This window comes from Pithys albifrons, chromosome 2 (assembly GCF_047495875.1).
Source record: "Pithys albifrons albifrons isolate INPA30051 chromosome 2, PitAlb_v1, whole genome shotgun sequence".
Taxonomy (NCBI): Eukaryota; Metazoa; Chordata; class Aves; order Passeriformes; family Thamnophilidae; genus Pithys; species Pithys albifrons.
Window position 1 is genome coordinate 45,384,877 of NC_092459.1, and position 25,752 is coordinate 45,410,628.

General features: G+C 40.6%; 2 protein-coding genes across 8 annotated transcripts in view; both read right to left on the minus strand.

Annotated features, from left to right (window-relative positions):
- Positions 1-701: 701 nt before the first annotated feature.
- ZBTB24 (zinc finger and BTB domain containing 24) lies at positions 702-13,405 on the minus strand. 3 transcript variants are annotated; one of them, XM_071548885.1, is made up of 8 exons: positions 13,373-13,382; positions 12,299-12,678; positions 9,215-10,220; positions 8,259-8,426; positions 8,016-8,099; positions 7,225-7,308; positions 5,113-5,194; positions 702-3,832 (listed from the first exon to the last, which is right to left on the minus strand). In XM_071548885.1, exons 3-8 carry the CDS (start codon positions 10,191-10,193, stop codon positions 3,022-3,024), a joined length of 2,208 nt encoding a protein of 735 aa, XP_071404986.1. In that variant the 5' UTR covers positions 10,194-10,220; positions 12,299-12,678; positions 13,373-13,382; the 3' UTR covers positions 702-3,021. The 3 variants fall into 3 exon arrangements, with proteins under 3 accessions (XP_071404986.1, XP_071404985.1, XP_071404987.1); XM_071548884.1 differs by lacking the exon at positions 12,299-12,678 and having other exon boundaries at positions 13,373-13,405; XM_071548886.1 differs by lacking the exons at positions 702-3,832; positions 5,113-5,194; positions 7,225-7,308; positions 12,299-12,678 and adding an exon at positions 7,314-7,387 and having other exon boundaries at positions 13,373-13,405.
- A 560-nt stretch (positions 13,406-13,965) lies between these two features.
- The window catches only part of AK9 (adenylate kinase 9), a 67,562-nt gene continuing 55,775 nt past the window's right edge, over positions 13,966-25,752 (minus strand). For 4 of the 5 annotated variants that reach the window (XM_071548889.1, XM_071548892.1, XM_071548891.1 and 1 more), the window contains 10 exons: positions 24,129-24,342; positions 23,462-23,663; positions 22,212-22,358; positions 20,727-20,947; positions 19,350-19,546; positions 18,664-18,833; positions 17,819-17,917; positions 17,636-17,738; positions 16,988-17,102; positions 13,966-14,272 (listed from right to left, as the gene is read on the minus strand). In XM_071548889.1, the coding sequence (XP_071404990.1) occupies positions 14,070-14,272; positions 16,988-17,102; positions 17,636-17,738; positions 17,819-17,917; positions 18,664-18,833; positions 19,350-19,546; positions 20,727-20,947; positions 22,212-22,358; positions 23,462-23,663; positions 24,129-24,342 (1,671 nt within the window). In that variant the 3' untranslated portion in view covers positions 13,966-14,069. The remainder of the gene's footprint in view (positions 14,273-16,987; positions 17,103-17,635; positions 17,739-17,818; positions 17,918-18,663; positions 18,834-19,349; positions 19,547-20,726; positions 20,948-22,211; positions 22,359-23,461; positions 23,664-24,128; positions 24,343-25,752) is intronic. The other variant, XM_071548890.1, reaches the window with a different exon arrangement.

A 25,752-nucleotide genomic window follows, 5' to 3' on the forward strand; every position in this document is an offset into this window, starting at 1 on the left:
AGCAGAAGAGAGGGCAAACCAAGTATGTAAATGATCCTTGAAAAATGAACTGCTAGCATGAAGCTTTTCCTGTCGGTAGGACAATTTGCTTTCACAGCTCACATGAAATAAATACTCAGATATTTATCTATCAGAAATGAGATGCTGGACTGCAAGGCCAAGCAGGGGAAATACACATACAATAATCAGATACACACGTCACACTGTGTTTGCTCTACCTCTCGAGGATTTGTGTCACCTTGTACCTCGAGAACTAGCCAAAATTTTCACAAAGAGCCAAAATCTGCTAAATTTGCATTTGGGAAAAAAAAGTAAAATCCTATTAAACCACTCTGGGTAACTTACAAATGGAGCAGAAGACACACAATGGTGTTAATTGCTCAAAAAAATGGATCTCTCTGTAGTCCTCTTACTGTCCTGCATTTATTTCTAAAACCCTAATCTCATTTTAACATACTAAGCAGTGAGATGGATTTGCTAAGATTAGTCTATGTGAGAAAAGGAGAAGTTAAGGTGTTTACTGGCTAAGGAGTGAAGATATTTAGAGAGCTGCTTTGAAACTTAAGTTTTTGAGGGATGCATTTTTTCCTAAATAGTTCTTAGTGGAAGCTGGACTGAAAAACAAAGCTGAAGGGGTTTCCTTTGAAATGCCAAGCAATCATAGGCTTCAGCCCCATCCTTAAAAATGCAAACACAGAAAAGTGATTCATTTTCCTCTTTAATAGAAATGCATTCACTGGAAAGGAAGCAAATGGTGTCCAAAAAGCAACATTTGTGATGCAAGAAGCCATGCCAGCTCCTTGACTGCAAGTTACAGTATGTGCTGACAGCTAAAGCAATGTGGGGTGCAAGATTAGTCCTTGCTGTGCCATTCACGAATGCTTGTTTCTTCACTGGCAATTTATTCATAGGAAAGCATAAAAAATTTCAAACACCAAACTTTGGTATTTTTTTAGTTACAGGGAAAGCGATGAGAAATCATTATGTGATAATGTCTTGTGTAGCTGTAGCATTGAACTGAATCTGGCAAGGGTAACTGCATAATGAAAAAATGAAGTTAAAAATAAAGGTAAGTATTGAACAGTTACTTTACAGGTAGCCTTAGAATTTAGCTTGTAGCCAGTTTTTAATAATTTCAGGATTCATAAATATACATCACAGAATGAATTCAGTGCAAGCTTTTGAAAACTTATGACCCGACAGTATTCTGTACCATACAGTGTTTTAGATAAAATCAAAAGTTGATGAAACTGACAGAAATAGATAAACTTAGACAATTAATCAGTGAGATTTTCACAGATGTAGTAAAGGCTTTAATGTATTTAGTAATCTGTTCTTACAGCATCAAGACTTCAAGCTTCTCAAGTAGAACTGCAGAACATGCTAATTTGTGTTGGTAGTAGGAAGTATACAAAGTTGATTTCTCCATTTCGAGAGGAAATAGTTTTCTTGTGGGACGGTTCGTTGTTTTATTTATTTATTTATTTATTTATTCTCACTGTCTATCCTTATCATGAGCCATTTACATAAAAGTGGTCTAGTACTCTGAAAAAATGTAGATACTTACCCAAACTTATAAAGCATGCAGTCAGGAGCCAGCCAGGTAGTCCGGATTTGAATGAGGAATACTATCCAAAATTTCCATAATTTTGCACTCACATTCACCTTAGTTTTTAGATTTTTCATTTGTTGTAACATGAAACATCAATGTAAATCACAAGTATTTTAAAGCTGAAGTGACAACTGAGCATGTTAAGTAACAGTGGCATTTTATCTGTGGATTTTAACATGCCAGTCCATTATGCAAGATGTTACCAGTCGCCAAACTTGTAAACACAAATCATGTAGTCTGGCAATCATTTTATTAAGATGTCAAATTTTCTTTGTTAGGAGTCAGTCATTGAAAACAAACTGTACACATCTAATTTAGTCAATGAAATAGATGTACAACTTCAAGTGACATGCCCCATTCATGTAGCTCATTATGCTCTGAAGTGATGATCTTCATTGTTGAAGTCCTCACATAAACAATTATCAGTCTTTACATATATTAAAGTAAGATTACAGCCTTCTCTCAAAAGTACAAAAAATAATACTTTAAATATACACTGGCTCCTAAGCTCAGACAGAATCCTGTGAGGAAGAGAATTTTGCACTTCAGTAGAGAGTGCTTTCAACATCAAGAGCTCTTCAAAGTGCTTGGCAGAGTGTGTGAACACTATCCCCACTTACTAGATGATGAAATAAGGCACAGAAGTCAACTACCTTGCCCACAATCACACAGAGAGTGAGTGGTAGAACTAACAGAGCAGAATTTGGGCTTTTCAGTTCTCCAGTGCAACCACCACAACCCACTGCCACTATTCAAGTGCAATGGCTCAAGCATTTCTGAGGAGCAAAACTTGTACAGCACCCAATGAACAGAAGGGAAGAGCTAGGGCCAGTTAAACAGTTGCTGCAACAGTTTCAACCCAAACCAAACAAATTTGGTAGTCAGTAAATCATAATGCACTTCAGGGAATGATCACGTAGATAATTTACATTATCCTGCAGAGAGAAAGCTCATTAAACCTAAGACGTGGTGTTAGCTTTGCAAAAAGTACTGGTTATCTTAACCTTGACAGTAGCTCAGGTAATGTTGACTTGGTCAGAGGAGTGGTATTTTCTGACCTGCAGATGTATTAAACACTGTTTTCTAGCAGCAAGGTGCACTTCTCTGGAGAGTCACACAGAAATGGAAATAAGGGGTGAAATATCTCCTCAGTAGGCATGGTTGGGTATCAGGCACAAACCCCCACATTAATCACTTGTGAGGAATGGACTAAGTGGTAAAGAAACACCAATTTGAAAAAAAATTTTAAAAGTCTAAAATAAATAAAGAAAACTGAGTCACCCATCTAAAATCACCAACAAATGCATCCTCAGACAGATTCTGCTGCAGAAAAGTAAAAGTGATACATGTAATCCCTGCCTGGAGGAGAAGTTTGCTCTGGCACAGCCATCTGATGAGAAATAAGCATTTCAGAAAGCCTGCCCTTGGATAGGGTGCTTACGAGATGGCTCATTTACTGACACAGCCTGCTGATGGGATTCAGAACTATGTACACTTTGATTCTGTTCTTCACTGATCTGATGGGAGGAGACTGTATCGTGGCTAGAGTGAGACTGCTGACTTGATTCCTGAGCCAGCTGCACGTGCTGAGCTGGATGTGAAGATCCTGCTAAGTGCATTTGTTCATTTTGTCCTTGATGAGCATGGAGATGTTCCAGTGCTTCCTTTGAAAGAGTGATGACATGCATTTGTTCAGGCTGGGCAGCTGCTATTTGGTTTGCAATCATATTGATACTTTGGATTTGTTCTGCTGGCTCTGGCTGAGCTGAGAGCAACAAGTTTTGCAGCTGCTGTGGTGGCTGCGCAAGCAGCGTGAGGTTCGCAGCCTGCTCTGTTGTCAAGTTCGGGGCATTTTCTGCAGTCACAATACTAATGCCTTGATTATGGCTAGGCATGAAGTTGATGTTGTGCACTGCATCTGTAACCAGCAGTTGGATTTCCTGCCCTCCAGAGGTGGCAAGCTGGTACTGCTGCAGCTGGAGAATATTTCTCACTTCTGGGTGAGTGTTGGTGCTCTGGGCAGTGCTGGCTTCCTGGAACTGCTTCTCCTTGCTATGAATTTTCAAATGAGACTTCAGGTTGTCCAGACGAGCAAACTGCAAACTACATTCTGGACAGGAGAAAGGCTTTTTGCCTGTGTGTAAGATACAGTGTCTTCTCTTAGCACTGGAATCAGAGAAGGATTTTCCACAGATACCACAAGAATAAGGTTTTTCTCCTCTGCAAAACAAACAAAATGTGATCTCATTGAAATATTCACTTAGACAGTGCTGTTTTGTGAAACTTGTTCTGTAATGAAATACTTAAATGATTACTTTGTTTTGCTAAATTATAAGCACTTAGGATTAGATACTTTAAAAATGTTCTCTCTCTGGCTTCCTGATTGTTTTTGTTTGACTTCACAAGCCGCACAACTGTTTCATTAGTATATGATCAAGAACTACAGAGATATCTGCCCTCCTGTCATAACCCCAGTAGTACAAGTTCTGTGCTGCTGGACCTTGCCAAGAATACAACAGCTTACTTTGACCAACTCTAAAACTGGCCATTTTAAGAACATTTACTAACAGTGAGGGGCGGTCCCGTGGTATAAAGGAGAGCACTCTGGACTCCAAATCCCAAGGACCTGAGTTCCAGTCTCAGTGGGACCGTCCCCTGGCAGTTCAATGCCTCCCTGCCATCCCATCCCGTCACATCTCGGATGCTCAGCAGGGTCAGCCCCAGTTAGTACCGGGTGCTGTGACAGTCCTGAGGACTTCACTGTCACTGTCCAAGCTCACTCGGCCGTGGCAGATGGACCTCAGGACTTAAACGGTGGGGCCAGTTCTGCGCACGCTGTGCCTCACCTAAAAAATCCACTGCGCAGGCTGGAAGGGCACACCCACGTGGGGAGAGCCCTGCCCAAATCTGCGTTCGCCAAGTCTGGCCATGCAATACAATACTAACAGTGAAGGCTTTAAAACAAAAATAAGTGGCCAAATCCTATCTTGCTGCCTGAGTCAAAGGGACAAGAAATTTTACTGGAAATGTTTTCTTATACAACAGTTCTCCAGTGATTTAAAATCCAGCATGCCTTTATGCAATGCATCACACTGACAAGGGTAAAAGACAAGTAATGCTGCTAATAAACCATGATAGATTCCAGGGTAACAGGACAATGTTCCATTAACCTTGTTACACCATGGCTGCTGTTCTGCTGTCTGACAAACATTCACAGTAAAATTTTCACATAAATAATATAGCAGTAAGTACCTTGTCACTGAACAGACAAAACACCAAAGAAGACTCTTACAATACCTTGGTACATGAGTATTTAGGAGTTTGGTACCTTCCACTACCAATTATTTCCTTACATAGATTAAGCAAAAATGTTACTTTTAACCATTCATCCAAAATGCAAACAAATTCTAACCATTCTATGATTGAACAACCACTGTTAGAGGTTATCAGATTAGAAGTTGCATTTTTAAAAAATGTAAGGAACATTAGACATACTTTACCTGTGAATTCTAATGTGAGTCTGAAGTGAACTTTTAGCTGTAAACGATTTGCCACAAATCTCACAAGTGAATGGCTTCTCACCTATCAGAAAGAAATGTGACATCACTTTTTACATAGCACTTCTCATCAATGTATTAAAAAACATTTTATATTTTACCATACAGAGTATCGAGTGAGTACTGACAGTTCCTCATGTTTCTGCCACGGGTCGGGACAGATACCCAAAGCTGAATTAACTCAATAGACAAAATAAGGGCATAGTATTTTAAACATACACCTCTGGCATTTCTCCCCTTTGAAGATGAAAGAACTGGGTGATCTGAGCCCTCAGAGCAACCAAGAGCTGTACCTGTGACACAGATGTGGGTGTTCCACATAGAACTGAAACGCTTGGAAAAGGGCTGGTCCTGAACCAGCAGGCATTAATGCAAGGCTCACATGCAGCACCATGCAGATGAGTAAGCCCAAATTCCAAAGGCGGAAAGTGAATCCATTATCTTAACAAGTTGACTGGCTTTCTGTAAGGCTCCATCACATTAGGCTTACGATATTCTGTGAACACCAGCTGGAAAACAACTAAGTGAGTTGAATAAATTGTGAATTTTGGGGTTTTTTAATTTGTTTTGGGGGTTTTTTTACTTCATTTGGAATTTTTGTGTCTAATAGAGTAGAGAGGCCAAATTAAATTATAAGAAGGTTCACAATAAACAGATGCTACCCAACCAAAGCAAATCTTAATTCACACCGTAACAAATCCTTGGGATTGTGTTGAGGTTCTTTAGACACCTGACATAAGAAACAAATCACCAATGTGGTAATTCACACCATCAAAGCACAATAAACCCCAGGACTGGGCAGCAGCCAGTTTCCAAGGAAGCTTCACTTTCAGCATAGAACTGCAACCTGCCTTCATGTGGCTTTGGAGGCAGGGATAAAGGATGACAAAACAAGAAACATTTGTCAGAAGGGACCTCTAGTCATCTAGTCCCAGTCTGTTACTGAGAACAGGTGTCACTTTGCCAGTAGACAGTATACTATGACACAGTGTTACCAAACTGCTGCCAAAGCAGAACAGTCATATCAATGTTAACATCTGTCCCCAAAAAGTCTTGGAATTTTACTTTTTGCTTTTGAGATGGGACAGATCAGTTATTATTTCTGCATAATTAATATTGGTATCTCACCTGTCTTTTCTGGAAACAAAATATACTGCAAGCCAGTTTCTGCTAGAATTCAGCTTCATCTACTTTTGCAACTTCCTTTGTGAGTATGCTTCCTCTTCTCCTTTCCTACTACATTTAGGGAGCTGTATCAGCTTCAGCTACAAAGCTGCTGTGTGTGTCAACAGTATGCTTGAGACGGAGTCCTGTATTACAACTGCAGACAACATGCTGAAGAATAATTTGATTTGGGGAGGAAGCAATTGCCACTTTATAGTTATAAGACAAGCTTATTCACATGTCACCTTGTGAACTTACTGTTCAAAGAGAAATATTTTAAGAAGTTTATGCCTTGTTATTATCAGAGGGTAGGTCAACATTTTTCCCTGTTCCCCAGTCATTCACTACCAGCTTGCCCTCTAAAACTCTTAAAACACCCTCTGACGTACTTGCGTTGTATCATCCCTCCAGCCCACCTCCTCTCAACATCTGGTTTATTAAAGCACAATAAAAAGGTAAATGGAAATAATTATTTTTGTGGTCAAAGTGTTTTTCATAAGCACCCATCCCTCACAGGCAGGGTGCCCAGCTCATTCTGTAACAAGTTACCTCAATGAAAGCCCCATACATGCTGGATGTAGCTCTCATGATGAACTGAATTTCCAGGCCAGGATTTTTTCACAGGAGAGCTAACCAGCATTTTCTGCAGCAGGCTTTGTGAAAATGGGCGATAACCCCTCTTCCTGCAATAGGCCCCGCTTCTATGCTGCTATAATACAAGGGTTTTTGTGCTCCTGCATTCTTGATGTCAAATCTCTTCGTTAGGAATACAGGCATCATTATGTACAAGTAGAGCCAAAGTCCCACAGACACAAGTGTCACTTGCCTAAAATTGCTTCTTCTGTGTAATGTCAAGAAAAAGCAAACACAAAACCCAAGGGACAACATTACCTGTATGTGTTCTTAGATGTTTCTTTAACTGAGCTGCATCTATGAATTTGCGACGACACTGGTTACATTCCGGCAGTGAACGGCCTTGTCGCAATAATAAAAAAAGTGTCAGTGCATAAGTGATCCCCTGTATCTCTTCAGTGATCTTTGTTAAAGCACTTTCCTGTAAAATAACCACTTTGATATAATATAGAGATAAAACAAAAGGTGATTCACTGACTCCTCCTTATCTTAACTGTCACACTCCTGTTTCTCTATTCAATACTACCATGGGAAAAGAGGGGACTGACACCTGCTCCTGCCCAAACACACTTCTCTTGAAGCTTTGTAAATTCTGATTTACTCCACCACTTCCTGTGTGCGCAACTTAAATCTCCATCTGGCTCCAGAAGAGAGGAGGAGGACAATTCCTAAAGCTTGTTTGCCACTACTAGTCCAAAGCAGTGGGCAACTGCAAGCCAATTTGCACACCAGGCAGGGGACACAATTATTTATACAATTCCTAGCTTTGGTGTAACATGGACAGCAGGGGTAAAATAATAAAGTTGCATGTCAAATATAGCATAACTGATTTTTAATCATTGTAAGAGCCCTTCTCAATTGTTTTACGCATTCCATTTACTACACACCATTTTATCTTTTTCACTCTATCCACTGTTATATCAAGATAAGACATATCAGGAAGGCAACACTAAATACATCACCAAGGAATAACTTTAAGCCTTAGCTGCTCTTTAGGAAGACAAATCAGCATGGATTGTAAGCCAGTTCTCAATCCATATTTGTTATACCTGTGTGTACTCGATAGTGGCTCTTGAGCTGCCTCTTTTGGCTGAAGTATTTCCCACACTGATCACACGTAAAAGCCTTCTGCCCTGTAAGGAAAATCACTTACTAAGAAGTAAGCCATATACAAAGTAAGTGTAAGAAAATAAATAAACATAAGCTAGCACACAAGACAGAGCAGAAACACCTTTTTTTCAGAAAGACAAATTCTTGGAGCAGAGAGGCTACATTGGCCTTGAACTACTTACCTGTATGTAGACTCATATGCTCCAGAAGAGAATGCTTTGTTGTCAGAGCCTTACTGCAGATGGTGCATGTGTACGGACGTTCCCCAGTGTGCATCCGCACATGGACCTGAAGGGAATGCCTGTGGGAAAAGCCTTTGCCACACTCACTGCACTTAAAAGGGCGCTCTCCTGAAAGCAAAAGATGACATTTTAAGGTACAGATGCATAATTTCTCACTCGATATACTACACTGACAGCGAGATGTATTGCAATGTAGTAGCTACTAAAAAATTACTCTCAAGTAGTTGTGAAGAGAATTAAGAGACAAGCTTCACATAACAGTATGTATGTATGTGTGGCCAGACTTGGCGAACGCAGATTTGGGCAGGGCTCTCCCCACGTGGGTGTGCCCTTCCAGCCTGCACAATGGATTTTTTAGGTGAGGCACAGCGTGCGCAGAACTGGCCCCACCCTTTAAGTCCTGAGGTCCATCTGCCACGGCCGAGCGAGCTTGGACAGTGACAGGGAAGTCCTCGGGACTGTCACAGCACCCGGTACTAAGCGGGGCTGACCCTGCTGAGCATCCGAGATGTGACGGGATGGGACGGCAGGGAGGCATTGAACTGCCAGGGGACGGTCCCACTGAGACTGGAACTCAGGTCCTTGGGATTTGGAGTCCAGAGTGCTCTCCTTTACACCACGGGACGACCCACATAACAATAACTCTTAAACTATTGCCATATAATTCAGTGTTTAAACAGCAAAATTAACTAAACTGCAATCAAAATGAGACATAAAGGCCCTGAGATCTGCTGACAAGAATAAAACAGCGAACATGGGAGACACACCATAATTTTCATCAGCATGCTATTCTGGCGAGCTCTTGCTCTAGAAAACAGCCAACATTTCAACAATTTGCTCACATTTAGCAACATCACTAAACCCTAACCCAGAAGCAGCAGTCTCTTAATGCCTACCTGTATGACTTCGCTGGTGAATAGCTAAGAAGTGATTATATTTAAATACTTTGCCACAGTCTTTACAGCAAGCTTCAGAACCCACATGTTTTCTTTTTCCATCTGTTCTCTTTGCCAGTCCTTTTTCATCCTCATCCCCAAGAAGTTTATAATCCTTTAGTTTGATTGATCTCCTTATTGTACGTTTGCTGTAACGGCTCTGAGTGCTCTGTATGCCTTCAGATTTGGGATCATAGTTTTCATCTTTCTCACCTGACAGATCAACAGCAGCCTCTGAGCCACAAGCACGTTCAGTTTCTTCTCCATCTTTCCTCTCTAGAGCCTGTTCACTGGTGACTGCTTCTTCTGCTTCAGGGTCTTTTTTCATAAAATTTTGCTTATTTTGCATGGAGTTGTTCTCTCTTAGCTGCACATCTTCAGGAGAATTTGCTCCTGATTCTTCTTCTTCTTCTTGGAGAACCTTGATTTTCCTTGGTCGCCCTCGTTTTCGTTTTGGTGGATCTTGATTTTCGTTGTCACTTGCAAGAACAGCTACAGAGGCTCCACTGTTAGATGGAGCTGGCAAGGCATTGCCTGGGCTATGGTTGGCCAGGTAGTCTGTACAGGCCCATACCAAGTCAGCCACTTTCAGCAGCTGTGCAGTAGCCAGGATTTGTTCTGCGCTTTTCTCGCTGGCACACAGGTAACCAGTGTAGATAAATTCTAGCAGAATTCCAAAGATGTCTGCAACCATTCCCTCCAACATGTAAACTGACTGTCCTATTTCACCCTCATTTACGAACATCATTGAGAAGTATTCACTGCTGGCAGCCAGCAAAGCTTTATGGGCTCTGAATTGCACATTCTCCACTATTAGAGTAATGTCGCAAAGAAAATCATTTTTCCTCTGTTCTTCAAAGTTAGCCAGAATGGTATCTTTGTGAGCTTTGGAGTGGATGATGACCAGTTTCTCAGGAACATCAGGAGTTGCTTTTGCCATTTTAATTACAAGTATGAAAGGAGGTGCCTATAAAAACAGAAGAGCTTTAATAAGGAATTATTTTAGCAGTCTGCATTCTAAGATACCAAATATAATTTGTTTTACCAGCAACAGAGTTCATGAGTTTCAGAAGCAATTCTGAATCCTACAAACTTTTGAAAAATCAACACTATTGCTGACACAGATTTTCTTCAAAAAAGTGTTTTTAAATCCTATGAAATGGCTACAGGTTGTTTTTTAGATCAGATTTATTGCCTATGATTTGTTTATTACTGGTGTACTGCAAGCTCTGTATTATCTAAAGAAATTGCTACCCCTCTGAAATGGCCTTTCACAACTAAAACAATAGGACAAAAAGAACTCTTTGTTCAGGGCTCCTTAGTAGAGTAGTGGGTTTGCATGGCAAGGTTTGGGTAGTGGGGCAGCTACAGGTGTGGGTTCTGTGAGGAGCTGTTAGAATCTTCCTCCATGTCCTACAGAGACAACACCACCCAGCTCCAGGACGGACCTGCTGCTGGCCAAAGCTGAGCTCCTCAGCAACAATGGTAATGCCTCTGGGAAAACAGATTTAAGAAGGGGGAAAAACACTTCCACATCTGAGCTAGAGAGAGGAGTGAGAATATGTGAGAGAAACAGCCCTGCAGACACCAAGGTCAGTGAAGGAGGGGGAGGAGATGCTCCAGGTGCTGGAGCAGATTCCCCTGCAGCCTGTGGTGCAGACCATGGTGAAGCAGCCTCTGCCCCTGCAGCCCATGGATGGAGGACCCCATGCTGGAGCAAGTGGAAGCCCAAAGGAGGCTGTGACCCTGTGGGAAGCCCATGCTGGAGCGGGGTCCTGAAAGGACTGTGGGCCCACAGAGAGAGGAGCCCACACCACAGCAGGTTTGCTGGCAGGACTTGTGACCCTGTGGGGAACCCACATTGGGGCAGCCTGTTCCTGAAGGACTGCACCCCTGGAAGGGACCCACACTGGAGCAGCTTGTGAAGAACTGTAGCCTGTGAGAAGGACTCACTTTGGAGAGGTTTGTGGATGACTGTCTCCCATGAGAAAGCCCCCAAGCTGGAGCAGGGGAAGAGTGTGAGGAATCCTCCCTCTATGGCAGAGACAGTATGTGATGAACTGAGCACAGCCCCCATTCCCCATCCCCCTGTGCCACCAGAGGGCAATGAGGCAGAGAAAAGTACATGTAAAGCTGAGTCTGGAAATAAGGGAGGAGTAGGAAGAAACTGTTTTAAGATTTGGTTTTATTTTTCATTATCCTGCTCTGATTTCATTCAATAAATTAATTTCCCCAAGTCAAATCTGTTTTGCCTGTGATGGTAATTGCTGACTGATCTATCCCTGTCCTTATCTCAACCCATGAGCTTTTTATTTTATTCTCTGTCCCCCGTCCAGCTCAGGATGGGAGTGATGGAGTGGCTTTGGTGGGCACCTGGCACCCAGCAGCATCAACCCACCACACTGGAAATAAAAAGAGTCAACTGAAGCTTCATCATTGGAGATTATTCAGGGACAAGGCTATGAAATCCTGTAATCAACGACAAAACTTTAATGCTACCAGCGTGGCAGGACACCATGACTTCTTTTACCCACTTCTGTCAATCTGAAAATTTCTCTCTCATAATGCTTTACCTACTAACCTTCAGCCTACGGAGAAAAGCAATAAAAGCAGAAAAACGGCAGACTTTTAAAGTGCTCTGTCTAAAACAGAGTTGATTATGGTAATTATTAGCCATCAATTTGACTTGCTAAGCCTTTTCAACTGTAAACTTACAATAATTAATAACAAACGAAAAAATCCACCAGTTGCAGAGGAATCCACCAAATATTATTATAGATGTGCCCAAAATATCCAATTTGCAAGGCTCATCTGAGCAAAAGATAAAACAGATTAGCTACCTGCCATCTTAATTTATATGTGCCACATTAAACACAAATAAATTTGGGATTTGTATTTAGTCAATGCAACAGTTTCAATCACCTGAACAAATGCTACACAAAGTAACATACACTACCCACTCAAATGCTACTGAGATGGCGAAAAGGTGATTCTTTAGCCCAAATCATTTACCAAATAGTTCACAGTGGAGTCAAACTGTTTTACCTGGCAGCTTTAACTTCTGGAGGATGCGAGCCTGATGTTTGTTGGTGGACTACCTGAAAGCACAGCTGCAGGCGTGACCCAACTCTGCCTTCCCGTGCATTCCCAGAACTTCTGGAAGCTGCTGCCAGCTCTGCCCACAAGCATCCCTTGACACCCGCACGTCTCACCCGTCTCACACGGGGTCGAGAGGGTGTTTTGAGGGTTTCAATCACATCGAAGACTTTGGCGTTTAATCGGGAGGCGATGCCATTAGAGAAGAGGAGGCTCAGAGGTGACCTCATCACTGTCTAGAACTACCTGAAGGGAAGTTCTAGCCAGGTGGGGGTTGGTCTCTTCTCCCAGGCACTCAGCAATAGGACAAGGGGGCACGGGCTCAAGCTCTGCCAGGGGAAATTTAAGTTGGAGTTCAGGAAAAGATTCTTTCCAGAGAGAGTAATCAGGCATTAGAATGGCCTGCCCAGAGAGGTGGTGGATTCCCCATCCCTGGAGGTTTTTAAACTGAGATTGGACGTGGCACTGAGTGCCATGATCTGGTAAATGGACTGGAGTTGGACCAAGGGTTGGACTTGATGATCTTGGAGGTCTTTTCCAAACTAATCGATTCTATGATTCTATTCTGACCACAAATCCGAAACATCCGCCCAAAAAACCCTAGCAATAGAGTGAGGCCGTGTACAAGGAGTCGGACGCACTCCGGTCCGGTCGCCGAAGGGCTCGGGAGTTCCCGGGGGTGGCCTCAGGGTTGGGTCCGCGCAGGGCCCGGGGACGATCCCGACACGGGGTCGGCCAAAGCAAAGGGCACCCCGCAGCCCGCATACGCACGGCGGGAGCGGGGCCGGGGCCGGGAGGGCACTGTGGGCACCGCAAGCTCCGCCCCCCCGCCCAGCGGGAGCCCCGAGCTCGGCGACTCGCCCCGCAGGGTCGGACCGCACCCCGGGCAAGGCCGCTCGTCCCTCTGCGGGGCCGGAGCGGGGAGTGGGCGCTGTCCCCCGAGAGCCGCGGGCGCGGGTTCCCCCGGCGCGGGTTCCCCCATCGCGGTCGCCCTGCCCCGGCCCGGCCCGGCCCGGCACTCACCGCTCCGCCGCCGCCACCGCCGCCACTTCCGGCACGGGCGGGGCGGGGCCGGGGCGGGGCCGCGCGTGCGCTGCCGCCGGGAGCGCTGCACGAGGTGGGACTGGGATTCACGGCATCCCAGAGCATCCCGAGCTGGAAGGGACTCACAGCCACCATCGGCGCCCAGCTCGCGGCCCTGGGCGCCACGGTGCCAAGGGTCACCCCATGTGCCTGAGAGCATTGTCCAAACGCTTCTTGAACTCACTCAGGCTTGGTGCTGTGACCACTGCCCTGGGCAGCCTGTTGTGTGCCCAACCACCTTCTGGCTGAAGAACCTTTCCCTAATATCCAACCTAAACTTCCCCTGACATAACTTCAGGCTGTTCCCTTGGGTCCTGTCACTGGTCACCCCAGGGAAGAGATCAGTTCTGAGGAAGCTCTGGGCTCCGTGAGGTATCCCCACAGTCCGATCCAGGCTGCACAAGCCAAGTGACCTCAGCTGCTCCTCATACGGCTTCCCCCCAAGGCCCTTCACCCATTTTCAGAGACCTCCTTTGCACACTCATAGCCAGACAAAATATTTTATTTCTAACATTTCATAGAAAGTGGTCCAGGAAGGGGTGATGCTGCTCACGGGCCACGTTGCAGCCACGACAGTGGCTCACGGTGAGCTCCATTTTAATCAATGGAAACCGGGGGAAGGGGGAAACAGCCCACACTACACAAAACTGGGGCGTGTGTCTTTCAGGGTAAAAAAGGTCTGCAACTTGTCATCAAGGCCACGGGGCCGATCCCTTGGCTCCTGGTATGGGCCAGCCATGGCAGTCCCCAGGTAGGGGATGAGCTGGCAGTGCTCCTTGAACTGCACCAGCTTCCTCCTGTACATCTGCCGCACGGGCTCTGAGCTCCGGGGGTTGTGTGCTGCAAGAAGTGAAACAGCATGTTAGTGTCCCCTGTCAACTCTGTAGAATTACATTACAGAAATGTTCAAAGAGACCAAGTCTGCCCCAATGTTGTTAGCTGTGGTAGAGAGAAACCTTCCATGGGCTGTGCCCATTGGTGCCAAACAAAAAATCAAGTCTGGTATTTCAGAAAGTTTCTAACTCCAAAGGTAATGATACTCAGAAAGATCAGGCTTTTGTAAGCAAAGACACAACAAATATGCTCATCTGCTGTCAACTTCCCATTCCTGAGGCTGTGAGGGGCTGGTGAAAGTCCAGGCACTGACAATTGGGTAGTGAGGCATGTACCCTAAAGTGGCACAGCCTGGAGATAGCCCAAGCCTGGCGTGGCTGGCACCAGGCCACTGTTTCCTTGGCACAGCTGTTCTATGACCTAAATGCTCTGCCCATAAACAGTTCAGAAGAAGGGCTTCTCTCTGCCCTAAGCCCTATTTTACATTACTATTGAGTACCAATCCCCAGCGTACACTTTATTATTTTCTTATTCTCCAGCAAAGAGGAAGAAGTGACAGCCAAATCGTAACCAGTTTTTTCCTGTGGACAGTACTTTATAACTCATTGCAAAAGCTGGACAGCATGAAGCACTCTGCTGTGAGAGGCTTCAGCCCATTAGCTTGAAATTGCAGACAGCTGCATTTAACAGTTTCTGAGACAGTTTTCAAGCATACCTGCATGTAGAGCTCTTACAGGAGTCAAGCTTGAAGGCCATTCGATCACTCAATCAGAAGTAAATCTTTCTGCATTTATGGTTGATCACCTGTACCTTCTCAGATACTGAAAGCAATCCAGTGTTGTATTGAGAAAAGCTGAAGGAGCAACTAAACTACTGGGTTTTGTCCCCTATTTAAATGTGTGATTAGGGAGTGACATAAGTTGAAGATGAGAAATTCATATCAGTGTACAGGAATGCTGTATCTTAAGGTTGGAAGCAGTTCTTCCTGGTGTTAGAAGATTTTTTCCTGGATTCCTATGGTCAAACTGTTTGGCACTGCATGAGGAGAAGAGATTTGTGCACTTGCCTAACTTTTCTGGTTCATCATGCAGTGCTAAGAATGATCTAATGTTGCAAAATATGTGAGCAAAGCATTTCCTAGAGTGGGCATCATTGTGTTAGCAAAGCTGTGCTAGCCACAGAACAAAAACAGACTTTGTGGATGGAAGAAATTATAGTGTCAAAGCAGTTTGGTGTCTTAAGAACTGTACATTTATGCAGGGGCTTCCCATGTGCCTACCCTGTTCAGTGGTCTTCCTTCACAAAGCTATGCTAGTAAAAAAATCTGTGATAGTTTGAGAAAATTCTGGAGGGCTCTGAAAACTGCATGATGAAACACAGGATGTGAAGAACTTTTAACAAATAATAAAGATTGGTATTATCTAAAAGAGTAAGTAAAAATGTAAAATACAAAAGACAAGGTAAAGTTCACACACTGAACAGGTTGGCTTATATAAGATAAAACTGGTGGGTTGAAAGAAATTGCAGTCTTGCTCTAGAAATCTTCAGCAGTACTGGAAACCAGACCAAAGTTACAGCAAAGCTGCAAACAAGGATGTTGAAATCGAGAGAGCTGGCAGTATTTAAGCTGATTGCAGACTATTAAAGATTGCTATCTGCAACTGGTATCTTGGGTTAAAAAGCCAAACAAAATTCTAAAAAATAACAACTATGAACACAGGAGACAAAGCTAGAGCAACTTTCCTCAGTGCAGGACTAGTTGCAACCTCTGGTAGCTCCATGAGAAGTTTCACTTTATCCTTTGGACTGAGTACAAACACCTAATTTTAATTTTGGACTGTTTATCTTGGTTATAGAAAAGTAAGGTTGACTGGACATTTGATTAAATTAAAAAAAAGTGACAAATAATCAACACATTACTCCAAATCACATTAATATTCAGATCTTCCCAGATAATTTCACAAATAATCAGACCGATAAATAACATTTCATTCCCTGTGCTAAAAACTTAAAAATCTAATTGAATCTGTACTGTGTAACTTAGTCTATCAGTACTGAACTCATACAAAAGAGGTTTTTTTCATATGGCAGGTGTTCTATGTGCACTTCAGCTGTTTTTCAATACAATTAGGCTTCTTATTTGCATACTTAGCTGATGTGTTGTTGGAGGTGTGTATGATCATAAAAAGTTGCCTTCAGGGTATCTGCAAAGCAAGGTCTCTTCCTATGTTTTATTTGGCCACCTGATGCCATTGACAAAAGATAAGCATTCAGGCACCTAAACTATGCTTCAGATAGTATTTCAGCAGCCTTTTGATACAGTAATTTAAGCCAATTTTTAAGACAATTCAGGTTGCATATGACTAGTTTAAAATGTAGTACCACCTGGAATATAACATTTTACTTTCTGTTTAAAAACTCCAACAATTCCTTTTAGAAATATTTTCAAGGTTATCATGTTGTTGGTGGTAAAGTATCATTAAAGTCTCGTGATTTGTGAGAGATCACTTACGTGTCTACCTATTCTATTAACCTTACTTTCCTCCCTGGTCCTTACACTTTTCCAAGAAACTTGGCAATGTGTACTTAGATCAGTATATAATAGTCTTTCTCCACGATGGACATAAGAAAACTACACCAATTGTCTATCAGTGTTGTATCAGATGATTTATGTCATTTATATTATTAATTATTTTTATAGCATATTGTTTTATACTCTACCTTTTAAATGGAAGGAGACAAAAAGTAGGGCAGTTTCTTTTATACTTAGGAACGGAAACTTTGGCTTAAGGCTGCCTACTTCATGCAGAGCTTTTATTAGAGAAGTTGCTACTCCCTAAAGAAAGAAACCAGTTTTAGATGACCATTACAGAAATCTTGAACAAAAATATATTAAAGGCCTTATCCTGTTGTCATGAAGATCTGGCAATACAAGATGATACCCTAAGCTGGTAAATAATAGAAGATAAATAGTGTAAAATAGGCAGGGCTGTGACCCTGAGTCACCTTTTATTTATTCATATATCAAAATGTAACAAACTATCATTAGAGGATTTCAGATAAGCTTGTGTCTATTCTGGTGTTAAAAATCAAACCAAAATGTAATTTGACAAGATATGAGAAAAAACTAACTCAGAAAATCCATCAATACTGCAGTTTATTATGCCCCTCTGATGGACTTGTATTTTTTCCATTAAAGATATAAATATCTATTATTTTGAAACTTTAAAAAAATTCTTCTCAATTGTAAGTATAATATAATCCCGTTGATAAACTTAAGACTCATATTGCAATAAAAATTAAGTAAACTGAGTAGGATATAGTATACATCACAAAATCATGTTTTAAAATAGAAAAGCAAAAACTGACCTGTTCAAGGTATCCAGCCAAAGGAAGAGCAGTTAGTAGCATTGGCTCCTTTTTTGGAGGGAGTTTATGGGGAAGCTTCAGATTCCAGTACTTCTCTGGTAACCTAACCAAATAAAAGTAAGCACTTTTAAGATGTATAAACCATGACATGATTGAAGATTAAAATGCAATCGGTATACTCACCTCATAAACTTCTGAAGTTTTTCTTCACTTTCAAAAATATATATTTTATCTTGATATTTTGCTGCATACTCACTATTGCCAGACACCAAAGCCTCATATCTGAAGAGATGGAGCAAGAAAGTCTATCAATTCCCAGGAAATGTAAAATATAATTTGTGGAGTGTAAATTAATGAGCTACTTGGGAGCCTTCTTGTAATATAACAAGAACAGGAACACCAAAGAAGTAGCAATTGGATCATCCAGGTTTCCACTACATGACTCACAGCTACAAGGCTCAAAATCCAAGAGAGCCTCTGCCTCAAAACCTACTTATTAAGGAGCTTTCATAGTGCTTCTTTAGAGCTCCTCCATTTAAAATGCCCTTCATAGTTGTACAGGAGATTAAGAAGGGACAACATAGAGTTGGCTGTTGTGGTTCTATTCTGGTGAGAAATTCTTGCACACTGAGGAAATCAGTGGGACTTTATAGTGGAGCTTTATGGATCCCTTACAAAACCCATTATAACTAGTTTTGCATCTGCTAGAGTTTTATGAGATTTCTTTGAACCACTGAAGGCTTATGATGAAGAGAATTCAGACCATATCTATCTCTCTTCATCATGAAAGACTGCAAACCAACACAGATCCTTGGAGAACCTGTAGCCATATGTTTTAAAATTTTATTTATTTTAAATTGATTTTATATTGATTTCCAAAGCCACAGGCACAATATAGAGAATTGTAATTGCTTTTCCTGTCCAAACCCTGAACACTATTAAAAAGTATTTTGAAAGTGTTTCCTCACTAATGTGTTAATATGGGACACATAGTCTGTAATTCAGATCATGAAACTCCAGTGACATACCTCTGCTTTCCGTCTAGGTAAGTGACTGGACAGTAGCCCTGCATTTCAGCTCTGAGAGGGAATGAGGCCTTCACTTCTGCCATACTCAGTTTCTTTGGCAGCATATGTGGGAGTGGGAGAGGGTGAGGTGCCAGTGATGACACATAAACTTCTGGTGTGATCAAGAATTTCTGTAGAAAAGAAAACACTTTTTTAATGAAAGAAGCACTGTAAGACTGTTAGTCAAACTCCAGAGAACTGGCTCACACAATTTAGATACTTATTTCTTCTACAACACAACACTGTGTTGGCACTGCTGCTGCTCTTGGGTAAATAATTTCTTTTCCAACCCACTCTCAGTTGAAGTCATCACTATCCACCTACCATCCATTAATATCCATTGCTATCATTAGCCACTCTCTACACCCAGTCTCTCCAAAACAGATGGAGAAAGGAGGATATTAGTGGTTTAAAACTAATGTTTAATCTGTAAAGTTGTAAGAGGAGCTCTGGTTTAATTAACTCTGTGCTGCATTTTGTCTGCCTAGATGTCTGATAGCAGAAGTACACAGAACAAAAGCTTGAACACTAAGAACAGCAGTCTAATTCAGATTGCATATTACTTATTTCTGTGTGGAATCAAAGAATCTGAACAACAGTGTTCCCTCTTCCCATAACCCTCTCCTGACCTGCTTCTGAACACTTACATCGAGTTCTTCCTGTGAAGCCATTTTGTAATAGTGTCCCTCAAATTCTGCAGCAAACTGCAGTGAGGGGGTTACAGAGCAGTCAACCAATTCACCCTTCTCTCCAAGGCTGACAGGACAGTACTGGCCAAACTCCCCCAGCCGTTCCTGCAGCTCCCTGGGAGTGATACACAAATCAGCAATGCTGGCTGCTTTTCCTGTTAATAAAAGCAAGTAATGATAAGGTTTTATTTATGAAAGACAAATAAACATCAAACAATTCTACTCAGAAATGTTACAGTTTAGAAAGTAATTCATAATTTGAAAGTGATATGAAATAATGAGGCCTAAAATAGCAACTTTTAATAGAGTGATAAGAAAATGAAGTTGCAACTCATTTTGCCAAATAATTTTAGTAACATTTCTGTAGCAGTTAAACATATAATAATTATTAATGGTGTGGGTTATTCTGTATGCTCAATTTATTAGTCTATTTTCCATGGGATGGTTTTATTTATGATTTATTGTTTTACTCTTTTGTGTTACTAAGGAGCATTTCAGCTATTATTTTATTTCATTACATTAGTGAAAAAGAGTACAAGGTGTGATGAAAGCCTCCCCTTTATTCATCCACATCTTGCAAATGCTACAGTCTATCTGCATGAAATATATTAAAAATCTTGAATGTCATCTCAAACCTAAACTATTCTAAAATTGTGTTTTTCAAGCTTGATATGAAAAAGTTAAATGTATTTTAATATTTTTGATTGTGGCTCTGTTTTTTAAGAAGGGTGCAGCCATAGAGCTGTGAAAGATAAAACCAAAAGGTGGATATAAGACAGGAAAGTCTGTTCGCCCTTCAGAGGATTTGTAGTTAAATAGTACAGACATGTTTAAAAGGCATATTTAATCCTGACCAATGCTGACACACAAAAAGTCAAGCGGGAACTGTGTCATTTTAGACCAAAGTGGTTTTCTTTCCAAAGCACAGAAATTAACTCAGATGGCATATTTGAGCTTTTAATTATCATCTTCCATCTCCTCTCGTCCTCCACTAATACTAAAGTGAAGTTGCAAATCATAGTTCCCCCTATACAAATTGGGATAGCCTTTGTGATTTATCACCCAGTGTTGTGGAATCTGCCACGGACTCTGACTTCTTCCAGCACATTTCTGTTACCCTGTTCTTTGGAGGATGGCCTCAGACTACTCTGTAGTTGGTTGTGTCTTCACTTTCTTCCAGAGATCTCTTCAAGATCTCTGTAGATGTGAGATCAAAGAATTTGAGGGTATGTATGTGCCCAAGAATTAGCTTTATCCAAAGAATGATGAAATGCACATATTAAAATGCAGCTTCTTAAAGAAAGAAGTATTATTCTGGGAAAGCTTTTCTTTTACCTTCTTTTATTCTTTCCAGGTATATCTGGATTTGTTTAATGATCACTTGGATTTCCTGCGTAACTTTGTTCCAGACCTTCCACTTGCTCTGAAGGGCATCAATCACACACCAGTTCTGACGCTCCTGCATATAGTAACTCCTAATGGCATCAATGTGCTGCTTATAGCAGGAATTTTTAATGGCTAGAATCTGTGAGCTGTCATGTTCAGGATACGGAGGGCTGAAGACAATGAAAAATAACACTCATTTAAATCTGAATATTAGATAATTTCATTGAATTTCAGGTGTAAATTTTAGAGTTCACTTTAAGATTTACAGAATTCTGCTTGTTTGAAACTGTAGAAGGTATTTGAGAAATGCAAATGTCTTATTAAGAATATGACCAGTTACATGTGAAAGGCAGTGTACTTATGATTACACAGTAATGTTCAGAAACAAAGAACAAAACCTTTTCTATTTATGTCCCAAATACAACTCAATAATTAATTTGTAAAGGATTTGGAATGTATCAGCACATATTAATTGACACATACTACAAATACACCATTTAATGGTACCCTGATATTGCACATTTGATTTGCATTTAAGCCTATGAAATGTAATTAGTTTGGTATTTAAAATGAAGTTTAAAGTAAATACTTTCAAAAAGACATCATTAATTTAATTTTTTTGCAATGCAAATTCTCTTTAGTCTCTCAGTAAACAATTTAGCATTGTACTGATTACTTAATAAAAAGAAAGAGACAAAATGAAAGAGACATGGAATAGTACTCCAAGCTATCTGGAACTTCTTAGAAACACTTCCCCTAATGAGACCCAGGTTCTTATACAATTTAATTATATGTTGAATGTTCTGTTCTTTTTCATTCTCTGTTTATAAACTACTTACTTCTCTTCCTCAAAAACAACCACCAGCACTTTAAACAGAATATCTACCTCCTCAGAAAAACAAAGAAAAAGGGAGCAAGCTGAATTGAAAGGTTTAGATGAGTAACTCATGAATTCTATATGTTCCTAAATTATGCATTATTTCCATATTTTAAAAAGAATTCTAATAAAGACTTAAAAAACAGCTTAGTAGATGAAGTATCAATTTCTCTTATGATGATAACAATTGAATTAAATTGAAAAAGAATTTTCAGCAGCAGAGAGAACTGGTAACATTTCTGCCATACAGTTCAATTAAACCAGTTTAACTCAGCAGTGGATGAACAGCATTGGACATTTGTGATTTCAGCCACAAATCAAGGGATCTGGCCAGAGCATGCCACAAATACCTTGCATCTTTGTTTCTGGTCTGTGGAAATCAAACCATTAGAATGTAGAGGGACTGGTTCCCATGTGTTTTCATGTGTGGAGTTCAGTGACAGCTGAGTTATGCTCTAGTGCAGATACAGCCTCTCTGGGTACGGCACTGAGGCACATAATTAGAGAAATTGCCATATCATGAAGAAAAAAGTATTTCTGTCAGGGAGCATCACTACCTATTTGTGCTTTCCTTATCCAACAGTGCTCTTCTGAACACTTCCTTTGTATCCATTTCTAATTCAAAGATTTTCACTGGAATTATCTTCACTGATTCCAATAGTTTTACTTGTTTTCTTGTTAGAGGATATCCATCAATTACAACTCTGCACACAAACAGAAACAGAAAAACAGTTTTCCTAAAATGTGAGTTTCTAGTCAACCATTAAGACTATGTATATTCCTAGTACATTCTCCATGGAGAGAAACACCCACACCATGAAGTTATCACTGCTCTGACTTGATAAACACAGTCTTCATTCCTGATAAAAAATCAAGTAAGTACAATAAGAAATAATAAAGAGAAAAGGAAATGCACAAAGGGCAAAAGGTAAATGGGTGGCTGTGACTTACAAAAAATGGTGGACTAAATTCTGACACATCAGTCATTCAGAAACATCATTTTAACCATGAGAAATCTCCATATGGATTGGAAGGAGCAGTTTTCAACACTTGAAGAATTTTTTACATCACATTGAAGAAGAAATACCTTTCACATATTAGGCAATACTGGAACAAAATATGCTGAAACAATATTCCAGTATTTAACAGGAAAGAAACGTTGAAAGAATTCTGATCTCAAGCTCAAATAATTTTCAGAGATTATTCTAGAATTGCCTTTCCCTGTAACAATTCTTTTTGGGGAAAGGAGTTGAATGTCATAAAATCATGATCATAAAGCTTTCTAATCTGTCCAGTTTTGAAGATGTTTCAGGATGGAGAAAGAGTCTAGAGGATCAGGATCCCATATGAATCAGGTGGAAAGACTCACTAGTTTCAATTCCTCCTTACTAACTTCAGTTGTTGACAAAACTAGAAAAAAAAACTTGAGTACTGAAACAGTCTGCACGATCAAAGGGAATTAGAATGTGTCCAAGTTGGTTCTGGAGTTGGTATAAGAGAGACAAAATGGTGGTTCTCAAAGGACAACAGAAAATATTGCCTTATTGGCTGAAAAAAAGGTAACTTCCATAAAGCATATTACTTGGATTGACTGGAATATACTTACCTGAAAATTGCAGAAAATTATGCTTAAGTCTCATTTTCCCAGAGTAATATGAAGAATATAATTTTGTAGAGATTATTCTACTAATGCAGAAACCACTGATGTGTTTTACTGAACTTTTTTTACAGTGATAACATGAGAATCCATGCCTATGAAGGGACTGGCATGTGTTGAAGAAACCCCTCAAACCCAAACAAGCCTTACCCAGTGGTGTTACACACGTGGTTTAGCAGAGCCACATCTAGAGCCTGGATGGCCAGTTCATCGGGTACAGTCAGTCCTCTGTGAAGGTGCTCCTTTATCTTGAGTGCCAGCTCGCTCTCTGGCTGATTGTCTATCACCATCCGTATGGCATCTCCCATGGACAGGTGCAGTAATCCATACACACTTGCAAGCTTCCTGGCAACTGCAAAACGTTTGGATTTCAACTCACAGCTTTTGTCATAAGCATCACCACAACCTGGCAGCCTATTTAAGTATGTCCTTAGTCCCAGAAGCTGAGCTCATTTCCACTGGTCATTTCCACTGCATAATATTGTTAAGTGTGTACCTGACCCTGCTTGTTGTTTTCTAAGAAACAATTAGAAAACAATCATTTATAATACAAGGAGTATGAATAGTGTAAGTCCAATTTTTCTAAGTGCAAGTTCAGATCACTAACATCTTAAGAACCTGGGATAAAAATCAGGTGGACAATGCATGTGTATCTGACTGTCAAATGAGACACTAGAGACTGTAACTAAAAGAATTTATGCCCAGCAAGAAAAGCAGGAAGACCAAAATGTTAATGGTTTATGGTTTTTCAATAGTAATGACAAGTAGAGCTTCAGTCATGAAATAAGATTTTGCTTTATAGATAAATGACTTGTACCTGTAGTCTTTCCAGATTTTGGAGGTCCCACAATTGCAATTTTAACTGGTGCAGCTGGTTTAGGTTTTGGCTGACGAATATATTTGATGGGATTTGTCATAAAGGTTTCTTTATTTTCTTTACTTGAAAAGAAATAAATATATTGTCGATGGATTACAGGAAAGACTGCATTTCCTTGGCTCTGGTGTGGCTTAATTACTTCTCCTTCACTTAGCTGTAGTGTATACAAAATGGGAATCAGTTCATTAGGTTTGACAAAGCCTCTTCTCTCTCCATCCCAGAGAAGTGGCTTTATAGGCAAGTAGAGAAGTACCAACCATACGAAAAAAACCATCAAAGTATTCTGAAATTCTTATATATGGACATAATATTTTGTCCAAGTCTGAGAAACTTCCATATATATGCAATTATTGTGCAAAAAAATGAAATAAACATTGAAGACAGGAAGAATACTCACTATTTCCAGTAGGTGGTACTGTAACACTTTATGTCCAGCAAGACAGTGGTCAGAGAGGATTAACACAATACCTTTTTTAATTTACAGAGAATAGAGAAAATAATTTTATTTCTCAGTGAATTAAACCTGCCTAACTGCCTGACAGCAGAAGATGCACCGAGAATATTGTATTCAGCAGAAGTCATGTACAAATGAAGAAAATGTAAATGCATATCAATACTTATATTATGGTCAAGTGTAAAACCACAACAAAGTAAGCCAAAAAAGTTGTTGGCAAAATAGGTGCACCACTGATTAAACGTTTTCAAACGCATCGTACAGCCCTCTAGAAAGACTGTAGTGTTGATGGACCATTGTCAGAAATGGCATTGCAGTAATGCTAAATTAGAGTTCTAAAAGGACTCAGAAATGAAACATTTACAGAGAAATGTGTAACATTGGCCTTCCTTCAACAAAAAGAAAGGTGGAGAAAGCTGACATGTTTTTAAAAGGCCTCTAGGGCAGATCCTGACAAACATAGTCCATAAATCTGACTTTGTATTGAGCAAATTGAAATATATTAAGGAAAATAGTTACATTCATACATATCAAATAATGGAGAAAAGCCAACTCAGCTTCTTGTGGAGGGAAATCATACCTCACAAATCTATTACTACTCATTGAAGGAGTCAATAAAGTTGATCTGATTATTACAATAAGAGATAGGACTGTTCTACCTTATGGCATTGCCTTGCTAGACTCTTCTTGTATTCTTAGGTTCCTATTCCTGCATGAAATCATTGCAGGGTGCTTACTCTCAATTTATGAGATGTCATGAGTCTGTTCTACTGCATATCTGCTTCCATTCCTCCCTCAGCTCATAATTTTTATTCTCTGCTTATCTAATCAGTCACATAACTACTTCCCTCCTCCCCAGATTTAATCTAAAAGTAATTGGCATATATCCTTATCTTCCTTTCTACCCCAAAACTTCCAGTCTGTAATCAAGTTCATTATTTCTATTATATCCTAAAATACCCCCCAAATGATCCTATTTCCCTTTCATTATAATCAGGTCATACATTTTCACTGTCAGCACACTACTCTGGTTTTATCTAATAGCTTCCCATGACTTCTTTCTTCTAACTGAATTGTACTTTTTGGTTGGCAAGAAACACTGTATAGAAT